This window comes from Cinclus cinclus, chromosome 1 (genome assembly GCF_963662255.1).
Source record: "Cinclus cinclus chromosome 1, bCinCin1.1, whole genome shotgun sequence".
In the NCBI taxonomy this organism is placed as follows: Eukaryota; Metazoa; Chordata; class Aves; order Passeriformes; family Cinclidae; genus Cinclus; species Cinclus cinclus.
In genome coordinates this window covers 132,273,703-132,288,638 of record NC_085046.1, presented here as the reverse complement: position 1 = coordinate 132,288,638, position 14,936 = coordinate 132,273,703, and the positions used below count along the sequence as shown (strand labels likewise).

At 34.7% G+C, this 14,936-nt stretch overlaps 1 protein-coding gene across 41 annotated transcripts in view; it reads right to left on the bottom strand.

The window, feature by feature from the left end:
• RIMS2 (regulating synaptic membrane exocytosis 2) overlaps nucleotides 1-14,936 on the bottom strand; it is a 449,594-nt gene that overhangs the window by 267,290 nt on the left and 167,368 nt on the right. The window contains exon 5 of one of the 41 annotated variants that reach the window (XM_062491000.1): nucleotides 14,341-14,364. The exons of the other annotated variants lie outside the window; for them this stretch is intronic. Within the exon in view, the coding sequence (XP_062346984.1) occupies nucleotides 14,341-14,364 (24 nt within the window). The remainder of the gene's footprint in view (nucleotides 1-14,340; nucleotides 14,365-14,936) is intronic. 41 annotated transcript variants of the gene reach the window in all.

Here is a 14,936-nt window from a genome sequence, read left to right as displayed (position 1 = left end):
AAACTTCTAAAGTCATTAGGAATAACACACATTTCTACAAGACAGAAACTTTGCATGAAAAACTTGCTTATAGCCAAGAGATTCAACATTTTGCCAGACATTATGAAAATCTTAGTCAAGAATCAGCAAAGATTGAGATTCACAGGTAAAGGCTGCTCCAGCAAAATACTTGAGGACCTTGCAAGGTTGGCAAAGGTTGGCAATTCTGTAATTCATCTCAATTCAGCTTAATGCAAAATTCTGTTTTCTCTCTTTCTCAGCGTTTTCAGGCAGGGTTAGCCTAACATTAGAAGGGCCATGTTGTCTCACTGACTGCAAATGGTAATTTTTTGTTAAAAAATTCTGTATTTACAAAAGAGACTTTAACTTGTACAAGAACCTAGACTTAAGGATTTCGTTTCAGATTATCAAAGATAATGGATCTATTCATAGCACAAATGGATCACAGTGGATCATCACATAAAATAAAATTATGAAAGATTTTAATAGAGACAATGAAATGATTGGTATTTTAGGCAAATTGTGTATAAACAGAGGAACTCCCTTATAGGGAATCTACAAATACTGCAAGAATCTGGACGGGGAACTTCAATTATCTTAAAAATACAGGGGAACTACAAACAAACATAGGCATATGCATTTCAGTGAAGAGGACTAAAATTCTTGCATTATTTATTTTTATGGAAGGTGTAGATCTGGCAATCAGTATTGATCACTAGTTGGTACATTGGGCAAAGAATCTCATCAAGGTAAATTTTTAATCTACGGAAGTTGCACTCAAAAAGATAATGGACTTGTGATTAATAGCAATTTGAAAAAAAAATCCTGTAAATTGAGATTTCAGCCTTATAAATACTGCATACAGAAATCAAATCATAAAATCCCCATTGCTAGGAAAGACAGACACAAAATAGAATGCAAACCAGGATATTTCTAATTTTCTGTAATTTCAGCTTCTGCAATAACAATGCCTATTAGAAACAAGAAGGGGTGTTGTACATTCTACAGGAGCTATAATTTGCTCAGTGTAAATACCACCTAAATACCTGTGCAGGAACAAATCAAGATACTGCTTTTTATTTAGTTGCCCAAACACATGCTCAGAAATATTTGTGCTTTCAAATGTTCCATATCATTCCCACTCCCAAGTTTTCAAATATAATTTTGTTAGGCTTTATATGATTAGGAATTATTTGTCCCTTATTCTTCCTTCTGGGAATGGATATTGCCCCAAAGAATCTTCTGTTCTGGAATGGGACAGCATTTCCTGCCAATGGCATCTTCTTGTCTATGAACTCAAAGGAAAGGAGGGAGTTAACTGAAAAACTTATGTCCTAATCATCCTTAAGACTAGCAAGAAGACAGTGATAATTTATTCCTCACCTTAAAAAAAAAATAAAGCGATTAAACCACACACACACAGAAACAACCACAAACTTTGTCTCTCAAAAAATATGGGGGTGGCCAAGATTAAGCATTCAAGATCACATAGGATATTATGATATATAATCACAAACTATATTTTCAGTAAATCTCCTTGATAGAATTTAACAAGAAGGGGTACAACTCTCCTTATTTCATTGCTTATGGCAAGCTTGCAGGTGCTTGAAAATGTCTCTGTAACAATTACCTCATAAAAAACAGGAACTGGATGAGTAAAGTTAGGATAAGTAAATAAGCATTAGGAACCCCTACAAAAATGCTCATATTAACCCTTCAGAAATTAATAAAAACAAGTGATTTTGATGAGGATATGTGAAAAAACCAGTGTTAGAGCCTGATTCCATGACCAACCTCAAGCACCAGCTTAAGAGGGGGTTTTTCATATATATTACATCCAAAGATCAAGCAACAATTAATCCTCTGTACTTCTTTCTTAAGCTCGTTGTCTATTAAAGGGAGCTCCAACTCAGACTTGATTTCCTTTCCTGATGCACTCTGCTGTCAAGCTATCTAACAACAATTATGCTATTTTCATACAGCACACCAAGACATAACTACTCCAAATATTCTAACAGAGGAGTTTATTTGTTTTGGTGTCCAAGACCCAAACACAGGTTTCTTCCAGCAACACAACCTGCACACATTTTATTGCAAAAGTTGTTTTTTTCTCATGCATTTTTTACACTTTCCAATTCTTTTTATATCCAATAGTTGTCTGGTGTACTGAGGCATAGGTGGCAAAAGAGAAAATAAAAAGAAATCCACCTTATATAGATTCGCTTTTCATATTTCAGTAAGTCTTCCTCAATCCACACTTATTCCTGTTCTTTGTCATCAAAAGTATCTTGTCACCTCAGTTAAACCACAACATTACCAACACAAGGGATCCAGGACCTCTATCATTTTACACCACTTTTAAAGAACAGGCATTTAGCTTTCAGATGCAGTGCTGTGAATCAGATCTCTTCCGTCAGAGAATCCGTTTGCAAATCAGGTCTTTCAATAAAGTATATTTTAAAGCCTTTGTCTTCAGACCCTTTTTCTGACAAATCACACTATCTTTCTGGGTCATCTTTTATGGCACCCCATTCTGAGGTAGGCAACAAACAACAGGCATTGGGTTGCATGGTATGTCTTCATATGAACAGGACCACACGGGCTTTTCCCAAGCAATGATTCAAGATCATCATGGGGGAAAAAACTGAAACACAGTGATATAAGAAGTGGATAATATGTAAATAGAAAGATTGGAAACTGCAATTTAAATTAGAAAACTCCCAGAATTATTGGTTTGAGGTGACCTGTGTGATTTCCTTAGAGTAAGTAGTACACTGAGGAATAATGGTGCAATTACTCTCCAATTTCTAACAATTACTTTTACAGAAATAATTATTTAACATGCTATCTTCACCATCCTTATGCAATATTGTGCAGAGTAGTGCCTAGCCACGAACACAGTTCAGGTGAAATCACAACACTTAACCAAAGCCTCCAATGCTGCAACTGTATGAGGAAGTTTCAATGCTCATTGCCCTTACTCCCTTGTATAGAAAGCAAGATGCATGTAACACCAACACACACATACTCTGATTAGAAAGTTCATTCTTCTGAACTTTTTACTTTAGTAATGGATCAAAAAGAAGTAAGTTCACAGCAAATATAAAACCTTTATTTGGAATCAGGATGGAAAATGCAAAGTATAAGAAGGATATATGACTCGATCTCCACCACAAAGCTCCTGTGCAGTCAGAATGTGACCACAGATTACTCCTCAATGCCTTCAGCACGAGAAGAAATGGAGAGACAGGAGAAAAAGGGAAGAATACATCTGAATAACTTCAAAGAGAAGTCTGTAGAAAAAGAAATGGGAAAAGAAGCCAAAGAGCATGTGCAGCATAACCTACACCTACTGTAAATGACATTTTCTTCATTACTTTTGGAGGCCTATTTATTGGTTTTGATATCAACAAATTTACTACAGCAAGCAGTCTGAGAGTCTCAAAAATGCCTAGCATCTCAGTCCATAGTTCATGACTTTTCCCAAAACCATTACTTTAAGACATACAGTCTTCACCAGAAAAGCTATCTTCCTCTTATTACTTTTATCTCAGTATAAATGCTGCTGTAGGGGATTTAAAACCTCTTTATAGCTGGTCTATAAAACCCAGCCAAATAGCACTCTGAATGTCAGCAATCTATGTGAAAAGCTGTTTAAAATAAATGTTTCTTAAAATAACAAGTCCTGACTATTCTTTGTTCTCTCAAAGTTGATTGCAATATAGAAAAACATTAATAACTCTGAACATTCTTTGCAAACATTCAGTATAGAAAATTTAGTAATTAGTGAGTGGTTGAAACAAAATTTTTTCTTCAATCCAGCCTACTGTTTTAACAAAAATTTTTTTAGACGTTATTATACTAAAGAGTAAAAATTGCTCTAGTATCACTAGCAATTTTCTGTGACTGCAGAACATGCACTGTCTCATCTTTGAAGAATTAGTCACCTATTCCTTGAAAGCTGATGTTCCTGTCACACATATTGTAGTGGTGGTTGATAACACAAAAGTTATCCAGTCAGGATAACTATCAGCAGCCAGTAAGTTTCAAAGCCTATTTAAAATGTAAGTTATGAAATCAAGTCCCCTTAGTCATATCCTGAGAATTCAAGATGTTTCCATAACATTTAAGACATGATTTTTACAAAAGGAGAACTGACAACAGGAAATGATTGTTCCATATATCATTGGATTGTTAACTGTAGTTAACTTTACTAAAACTTTTCATTTGCTCCTTCCTGTTGTTTTGATAAAATTAAGACAAAAAATAAAAGTATTGGTAGAAATTCAAAATTATGTATTTATAACAAAGCATCTTTGCTATAAATACTGTCTGATAATAATCTGATATTTGTCATGTGTGATCACCTCCTACTGATACCACTATTAACAATAATGTGGCATCCTCTTAAGAAATCCACACCCTCTAAATCTAGAAAAATTGTCCATTAAAAAAAAAAAATCTCTTACTAGGTTAGATTTTCTGATGAAAAGCAGAATGTCAGGGGGAAAAAATTCTCTTTATAGATAACCACAGCCTTTATTTTAAGTGGCTAAAAGTAAGTATTGGTGGGAAGCCTGATTTTTAGAAAGATAAAGCTATCCAAGCAGACATAATTTTAATTGTAATTCCAGGCTCAAGCAACAGATACTGTCAATTCTTAAAAGACATACAGAGATCTGTCAGTGAAATGAAAGCCTGCTGAGACAATGTGCAATCATGCCATAAGTTAATAAAGTTTCAGATCTTTTAAGCAGTACAGTGTTGACAATTCCATCAGGCAGTTTCACTGTAAACCAGTTTTCAGGGCTTAAACAGCTAACATAAAAAACATTCAAAAAGTGCATGTTTATGAACTCTCTGAACCATTTTATATAGATTAAGATTTATACTTTTATATAAATCATAGTACTGCTTTTTTACCACACTCTGATCAGTAAAACAGATATTTCTGTTTTCATAGTGAACATAAAACCAAACATGGCAAGTAAATGTCTTTAGAATTCAAACCTTTTTGCCTAAATCCCAGATTACATTACTTCTGAAATAGAAAACAATTTACCAGTGCTTGTAAAACATTTTCGAAACAAATGGCGGTAAAATTAAATATGTTATGCTGTTGTAGTTAAAACTGCAGCTTTTTTTTCTTCTCAGGATCTAATGGGGACATTATGCAGGACATAAAATGACTGCTGGAACAAAAATATGAGAGGGAGAAATGCTCCCTTATCTACTTTGGAGTATTGCACCTACATTTGTCACTTTTCCAAAGACATTTATATGGAAATTTCTCAATTATCAAAGTCCAATACATCCCTGAAGTATGCTCCTCAGAGTAAGAAAACCTTGGAAATTTCTACATGCATTTTCTGCTTGAAAATCATACTTCAGTGAATTCATTAATTTGAGGTTTCTACACATCACATCTTTTTTAATCCACAGCACACCTTGCTTACAAGACAATGAGGTTGGACCACTTTTTTTATCAGCTTAGATTAGAGAATATACCAAAATGCATGTAAATTATTTTTATAGTATTCAGAACCAAATTTTTCTTATAATAAATGCATTAATATTTTATAAAAATTTCCATCCCTCTGGCATTAAGTATTTAACTATTTTTACCTATCTTTCCCCAGTACTAATTATAAAATGAGATAATTATATAAAGCAACTGGCTTACTGTCAAGGTATTTTTATATTCTGGTAATGCATGTATTTTTTGAACCTTTTCAAGGGTTATGATTTTTTTCCAGACAGAGACAGTTTTTTAAAATCACCATAGCATTTAGTCAATATTCTCTAAAACACCATACTTTTCATACTGGAGAGTACATGCTGGGGCTGCGTTGTACTTTCTGGTTGAAAGAACAGCAAAAGGAGAGAACTGCATATTTATTCTGATAGTCACTAGAAAAAAACTTTCAACCCCTGCAAAACAAAAAACATATATGTTCACTCTGAGGGGCACAATAAAAATGCGAATGCAAGATCCTTTCAGCAAATAATGACTCATGCATTTACTCTTTGTTCATTTTCCCTTACGGCTCATATGAAATGCTACAAAATACTGGGTCACTGAATATACAAAATGTAACTGCACACTAGTATCACAAAGACATGTTCCTTTACAGACTCTCCCAATAATAGGCCATAGCTAACCAATTCAAAATATACAATGGGGTCTACTGAAGAAACCTTAGAAGTGAGGTGTCTCAGTTTATATTTGTGACTGTGCTTAAGAAATGTAATTAACTGGTGAACAAACAACAGAAAAATCTAATCAGAGATGGCTTTCTGACAGAATTCAGTGTCCTGTACAAACACAGAAATTTTCAGCAGAATTCTCAGAGAAAGCCACTGAAAATAAAATCATCAGAAGAAAATATACAATAATAAATAAGCAGTCTGCTTTTTGGTTTTTTCCAAAGTGCAGACAGCAAAAGAGAAAAAATACCTACAGTAATTAAGGTCACTTATTTAGAAGCATTATATTACCAAAAAAAAAAAAAAATTACCACAAAATTTAAACCTCAAAAGGAGACTGATAATAGGAAAACTATTATCTTTACTCTTCTGTGAATCACCAGATATTATGTAACAGCTCTGAATATTTGAAAGTGTACTTAGTTCTTCCACCTGTGTATGCAATAAGTATTTCATTTATCTATTCATCATTTAGTCACTGCAGATCAGGAAGATACATAAAATTTTCACAGGAAGAGGCAGACTTTTTGGTAGTTTATTTTTAAAGCTAGAGGATAAAAGGAACCGATTCAAAATTTATTTTTACAGATTGCTTTTGCAGTCATCACTTTCTCATATAAGCCCTTTAAAGCATGCACAGAGACTTCAATCAGTTTGCCTGTTTGCAGAAATAATCACGGGAGGAGAAAAAAATAAATTTAAAAAAGAACAACAGAGAGTAATTACTTACCTTACAATAACTGGAGTTCTACAAGATGTATTGCTTTGATGCACAGACACCTCAGGCACTCAACATGTAATGTTAAGGCCATCAATATTTGTTGGGGCTGTACCTGACTGATCACACCCTACTCCCTACGAGGACTGAGAGGGCGATGTGCGGTCCTGCAGCTGGGGCCACGGCAGAATCCAGCTGGGAGAACCTCAGTGCTGAGCAGGGAGGAAGCAGCACACCTGCACAGGCACAGGATGCCTCTGGGAACCACAGGTATTGACATCCGCTCTCTTTGGCAAATGACAGGTCATCAGCAACTCGGTTTTGCTGACTCACAAACAGTAACCTGATATGCAGAATCTAGATGCTCCAAGTCCATATCAGAATGACTCATACAATTCTGCCAAAATGAGTGCAGCATACCTAAAAGCTTTTATAAAGGAATACTAACTCACATACTAATCCCAGAGAGGAGTGTTTCAAGAACACCTACAATCCAGTTCAGAAAGTAAAGACTCAACTTCCAGCATGTCCACATTCCTTTAAAACCATTCACTAAAATAGTAAAAACAAACAAACAAAACAAAAACAGACAAACAAACAAAAAAATCTCTGCCCCTAAAATACCAAATCAGCCAATGATTCACTGTGTTTTATTCTAGACAGAGCTGGCCTTCCCAAACCAAAAGAATTAAGAAGGGGGAAAATGTTGAATATGCTTCTGTAAGCTTGTTTAAAAATAACTACAGGGAAACATTGAATGCTTACAACTCAGGGTTTCATAAACCCCCTTGATCATAAATGTGATAAAAGGGTTAGTCACAAAATCTTTCTTCTCAAATTCACTACAAAAGTAAATTTGAACATAAAACTTGCTGTCAAAGGTACATTAAATTTCAGTACTGCTAACAAAGAAAGAGTGATCTTCTGGATCATTTTGCTCATTGAGCCTTTGGTGCATTAACCCTGTTATCCCTATCAGTTTAAAATAATTTAATTTCCATTTTACTACCAAATGACATCAGAAACACACAGGGATTACATTTTTTCTTTTACTTTGAGGTACCTATATAAGGTATTTTAGTAAATCATCTTTACCTATTAAAAATTAATAAATACTATGGCTAACATTATCTAGACTACATAAAGATAGTATCAAGATAAAATTCATTCAATTCAACAAATACTTTTTTGCTGAGTTCAACAGCAATAAAATCTGATCTGTCACGAGTGTATGTATATGTATTTGAAAACTCCTAACCAAAACTCAGCATCTACAGAAAAAATCAGAACTAGAAAACGAAATAACACATGCATGCAAACCCCTATCATTCTGCATCCTAAATAAAAATGAAATCTACTATATTTCACCCTGGAATTAACAGACTTTACTCCACCAGACATGCTAGTATGATACTGCTTTTAAAGATGCAAAGAAAATAGCCTGTGGTCAACTCCCTCTACACAACATGGGACAAGAACGCTAATTTCCAGCAAGAACCCTAATTTCTAACATGTACTTTAATGGGTGTACAGTGACCCATAAGTGCTTCCAGAGCATTAGAATCCTCTGTCTATTTACATGGGGATATTCAAACACTCTAAGTCAGACCTGAGAATCTGCTCTCCCAGCTTCCCACTACAATCAGTGGAGAGGGAGGAAGAAGATTCTAATGGGCAATCCAGAACAAGAAACTAAGTTTATTTTAGTTCTCTGAATGATCCCCTCAAGATCCTTTCCACTGACTATAAAGAAAGCCAAGAGAGATGACCTTCAAGCTAAAGTTAACATTTATGAACATGCTGCATGGTACCACATTGTGTCAAGTCTAAATGAGCTACCACAGTTGTCATGGCTAAGAACTGGTATCTACACCTCTTGTGGATGATGTTTTTTGAAAAGAAATAGAAGAATCATTCATTTACATAGGATGTTTCCAAAACTTCTAAATGGAATTGAAACTTTTGCCTGATACTGAACTTTACATGTTAAGATGTCCAAACTAGAAATCATCATCACAAAGACTCAATTGTAAATCCGGAAGATAAGCAGCCTAAAATCATCAGCAATGTTGTTTTCAATAAACCAGTGCCTATTTTACATTAAAAATAATGAAAAATTTCATAAAACAAAGGGAAAAAACAAACCACAGACCCAAGGGACTAGGTGATTTCACCTTGTTGGAAAAAAACAACAGTTTAGGCACTCCAGAGTAAGCTCCTTAAGTCATCAGTCAGTCCTTTAAACTAAATAGAAAGAAATGGAACTTACAGAATCTAAATTTCATTACGTTAGTGGAAAGAGATTAATTTTTCCCTAGAACTGCTCATTTATCTCCTTTTAGTCTAACTAAGATAGACTTCTATACTGTAGACTAATTATAATATCAAAAGCGATGAATCCAAACAGAAGCCAAAAGCACTAAACAATCCCAACAACAACAACAAAAAAAATCCTAAACAAACAAAGGCAAACCAATCATGTAAAGAACCCAGAAATTATAGAAATGCAAAAGCCATGCTCTAAACGTATGAAGTAAGTTTATAAGAAAAGCAAGTTTTATTAGGATCAGAGTACAAGGGGGAAAAAAAATTCCTGTCCTTGACTTTCATTAGGTGGAGTATGTGTGATGCAGCTTCTGCATCATGAATTGAGATGAATGGCATATTGATCTAAAACTAAACAAGTAATACTACATGTAGTCATATCTGATCTGAATGTGGTGTAAGAGTCTACTTTTAACACTCTGCCAATGATTATATAACTTGTCATGACATGAAATTAAAGACTATTAAACAGTATTTGTTTAATAGAACCCCTGTGCGTCTTGGTCTCCCTTTGATGGTGTTTTCACTGAGAAACAAAAACTGCACAAGCAGGTTATTTACTACTAGAACGGGGAGCATTTCATAGAAACACAGAAATGTTTGGGTAAGAAGATCCTAAAGACTTTCCAGTCCAGCACCCCTGCCATGAGCAGGGACGCCTTCCACTGGACCAGGCTGCTCAGAGCCCCACCCAGCCTGGCCTTGAACACTTCTAGAGATGGGGCATCCACAACTTCTCTGGGCAACCTGTTGCAGTACCTAACCAACTTCATAATTTTTTTCCTTTAGTCCAATCTATCCGATTTAGATTTAAAACCATTTTATCTTGTCTTGTCACTGCAGGCCCTGAAAAAAAGTCTTTTCTCCATATTTCTTTTAAGTCCATTTATGCATTGAAGGCCACAATCAGGTCTCCCTGGAGCATTCTCTTTATAATTCTTTGATATTTCTCTGAAATCTTTCAAGCTGAATTAGAGTCTTAGAAAACCATAAAAATATCTTATAGAACAAGAATTAAAGTGGAGAAAAATACAGAGTACTTTTGCATCACTATTATCCTATTGTCACCCCTTTGTATGTTGTAAAGCCCAGAATTAACATGTATATTGCTTTTTGAAATGAAAAGGATGCCTGCCCTGCATTGGCATCTATTCCATTGTTCTACCAGGAAAAAGATTTAAAGTATATATTTGACATCTATACTTCTTGCCTCTGTCTTGTTTCTCTTCTTGCTGAACTCACATGCTGTCTATCACCATTACATAGCTGATAAAAAGGATGAGACCATCTGGCATGAATGTTCTTTTCTGTCTCTGAATAACTGACAGCCAGGATGACGACATTGCCCTCCAAATGTCCAATGTGAACTTTGAGACAAAAAGAGACCTCAGTTGGCTAAGACCTCACCAGGTTTAAAGCAGGATCTAGAGGCCTTTTTCACTGATAATGCCTCAGCTGATTTTGGCTTATTTTCCAAAACAGCATCAAAGAACTTTTGCAAAATAACCCAGAGAGCTTTGCATTCATTTTAATAAGTAGATATAATAAAACAGTTGTTATAGGATTGATGTACCTTGAGCAAAAGTTTTTAAATTTAAAATGTATCTTTTTAGTTCATATTAACAAGAATTCATGATTTCTGAATAGGCAAGTATCCCTTTGTATATTTTAATCAAAATTTCGTAAAATTTTACTGGGAAAAGGCCCTAAGCCTGAAGATGTTTTGTAAGCTGAAAAGAAATGGAGTATTGATTACTCAATCAAAAATGTTCCTGAAGGGCTCTGATTTTTGAGTGGATATTTAATAAAATTATTTCACATTATTCAACCAATTTTTCAGTTTTTAACCCTGAATTATGAGTATTTCCAGGCTCTGCCTACAAATATAAGAACAATTCCATTTTATTTAGTCAAAATTAGTACTCCATATAGGTTACAGAGCTTTAAATACCATAGAAACTGAATCAAAGAGTCAAAGACATCTTCCACTAGATTAGGCTGCTGAGTCCAATTCAGCCCAGCCTTGAACACATTCAGGGATGGGGCATCCACAACTTCTCTGGAGAGCCTGTGCCAGTGCCTCAGCACTCCCCCCATAATTTTTATTTTCCTTTTGTTTCATCTTAATCTACCCTCTTTCTGTTTAAAACCAATGCTCTCATTATTATCACACTTCCTGATAAAGAGTCCCTCTCCATCTCTCTTGTAGTCCCTGGAAACTACTATAAATTCTCCCCAAAGGCTTCTCTTTATTTTTATTCTTACTTTTTTGCAATGCAAACTGTGCAGAGCACTGACTGTCATTGTGGCTCTCCTCTGGACAGGTTTACGTGGTTCTTTTGCTGAGATCCCCAGAGCTGCACACAGTACTCCAGGTGGGCTCTGGTGAGAGCAGAGCAGAAGAGCAGGAGCACCTCCCTCCACCACACTTCTCGTGAAGCAGGTCAGAACAGGACTGCCTTTCTGGGCCAGGAGCCCACATTGCCTGGAGTACTAGAAAACTACATATTCCTAAGGTGTATCAATGCCTCATGAATCAAGCCACAATTACTGTGACAATTTATTGATACCAGTTTAGATGAAATTAAGTGAAGCCTATCGCAACAAATTTTACAGGAAATTCTACATTTTTGTTAAGTAGAGAAGACACTTCTGCAGTCTATTGTTTGACTGACTTGCCAAAGAAAAACAAAGAAATAAACTTTCATAATCAATGGTTTCAGATAATGTGCAATTTTCCTGCCAATATGTGTTTTTACATGGCTTGGTGAAGTACTATATTATCCCAAATACAACAGCCAATCCAACAGGAACAGTTCCAGACAATTCACGAAAGCTCTTTTTAAATGCTGGTGGGTATAACAATTTTCTTAAGTGACAGTGATATGTATATTTATTACTTTTCTGAGAGACATTTAGGCACTGTTGAGTACCAACTGACTTGAGTAGGGAACTTTTGCAGTCAGTCATGTAAAGCCCATTCCTTACAGGGTCTGAACTTGGATGCCTTCATTAAGATATTTTACTGAGTTTAAGCATTAATGTGAGCTGACAGAACTGGCTCATGCTGGCAAGGTCAAAATGCAGGGCTATGTAAAATACACATAATTAAACAGTGCAGGGGAGAAGAAGAGGTTCTGTTGTGAGTTAATTCCATTTCAATAGTCTGTGTTGGTTTACTATGGGTTCTGAATTCCTACATTTCCTGACTAAGAGATTCTCAGCTGGTGAGACAAGAAAAGCATGTCCTCTAAACAAGCAATGTTTAAGTGTACACTTGAAAGTCACACATAGTTATTAAGGAACCATTTTTGTATTGCCACCTATAACTGTTATTTGCTAAGATTACAGCAAATAACACAGCTGTACCAAAAATCTAATTTTCTGTATCGCCTCCTTAATAAGCATCCTCAATCACCTTTTTTTCTCTTTATTCAAGTTACTTACTATGAGAAAATGCCTTGAAAATTTACTAAGGAAAAAAATTAAAATAATTTGCAAACTTTTTGTGTATGATACAATGGAAAAATCAATTTTGCATCATCTAATGTACGTCATCTCAAATCACTTTGATCATGGTTTTTAAATTTTTAAACTTCTACTTACTTTTTACCCTTCAATCAAATTTCAGCACTTTCTTCCCCAGTTTCAACACACTCTCACACTGGGAAATTATGGTACTACTACAGTTCCAAAAGGACTACCTTGAGGCTTGCATTCTTACAAAGACCTTTGAATCCAAATTTTTTTTTTTTTTTTAGATTTTGAAAGATAAAATGGGAAGTTATGTAAGCAGTTAATTTTACACCCAGCAGGTATAAGGATTAGAAGTGCAAATATTCAGAAAGCTATGAAAGAGCTTAGATAAACATTCCTTCCCTCATCCTCAATCAAAATATACCCAAATATTATTTGCTCATAGACCTTCACAGAAAAAAAAGAAGATATTATCTCAAAGGTAATTCACATTTTTATGGGAATCTAAAGCCAAAATGAAAATTAAATCTCCATAGTAGTTCATTTTTAATGTTAGGATCAAAATAGAGAACTGTAATTTTTAACCTTTGTCATAAAAAGCTAGCTAGTGGAAGATAGAACAATATATATTTAGAGTCCATCGTAAAACAAAGAAACTAAAAAAGTGGACCTGGTGTCAAAATTAAATAAAACTGCTGGAAATGAAAGGCTTTTATAAAAACACTAAAAAAGGAATAAGGATATTTTAAGAGCAAATTATTTCTTAAAGAAAAATGAAGGGTGAATTTCTAGTAGCCCTTACAGCATGTACAGTGGAACTTAAGTCATTTACTGGGAAACAGGTACATGATTCAATGGTAAATTTCAAATATGTCACATGAACATTGTGGTAATACAATTCAATTATGTTCAGAGACAAAAAGATGCTTCAGTAATGTACAGTCTATCCAGATTAGCTGGACAAGTAATCCAGGCACTCCAAATAAAGAAAAACTTGTAGTTGCAGCAGAATGAAATCTGAAATATTTTGCATTCTGATCATTCTTGGCTTTCTCTATTGTGCTTTCACAGTTCACTGCAACCTTAGTCAGCTATTCATCTCAAAATAACATCAGCTTCAGCTAAAACCCTAGTATTTACATTTTGCTCGTTCAAGTTACTGTATTAATTCACTTTAAAGCAATTTACAGAAGGAATAAACCCTAAAAACTTGATTACAATTCCTTTTTTTTATACCGCCATTATGGAATAACCCCCACCATTTTGGTAATGGAATATTATACTGCATGCAATATTATGCTTTGCTACATTCTATATTCTGTTGGATTAATTTTAGTGTACTTGTGCCCCACACAGAAAGCCTACTCAACCATTCAGTATTCTAAAATAATGTGAAGAAAGTAAAATGTCTTCATAAAATAATAAAATATGCTTAATACCTTTTGTCCTTTGTACTGGGACTTGCCAAGTTAAAAAAAAAATATTCTGCAACCAAAAAGTAAAAGAAAAAAAGATAAAATTATGATTTTCTTCTAAAGCTATCTTTTCCTATGTAGGAATAGCCCATTCAAGCCAGAGGCTACAAGAATACCTTACCAAGCAGAAAACATGACCAACTAATTATTTTACAGTTTGACCTCATTTAAAAATGTACTCCCCAAAAATAATACTTCAGCAAGCAAGGACCATTTTGACACGTTTACTTACAAGGCATAACTATGAGGAGCCTGTCATTAGTCAAAGAAAAAAGACAAGTAACAAGAGAAGGTAAGAGATGCCTATTTAAGCTGTGTAAGCATTATATGCATAGCAGTTCTTAACTCAGCCTGGAAAATGAAATTAAAACAAAAAATACAATGGTTCACATGGGATTTTTCTCCTAAATGAAGCTTCAAACAAAAGTTCAAGTTGCCTATGGGAGCTAATTACACAGCCTTCAAAGACAGTCGGTATAGGTGTTTAAGGGCATTCAAGTTAAAAATAGAAGTCTGAACAACTAGTAAAGTATCTCTAATGCAAACGTGTTTTAAAGGAAAAATAAAAGTCTCTGTATAATGTTCAACTGCATAACTAACAAATTTTCCCTAAGCACTACTATGGAGTTAAGGTGGTTGAGGAAGAGCAATGTAAAATAAATTCTGGATATAGTGTAATTGCACAGAAATAAACAGAAGTCCAGTAATGTATAAGGAGAATAACACATTTTTCT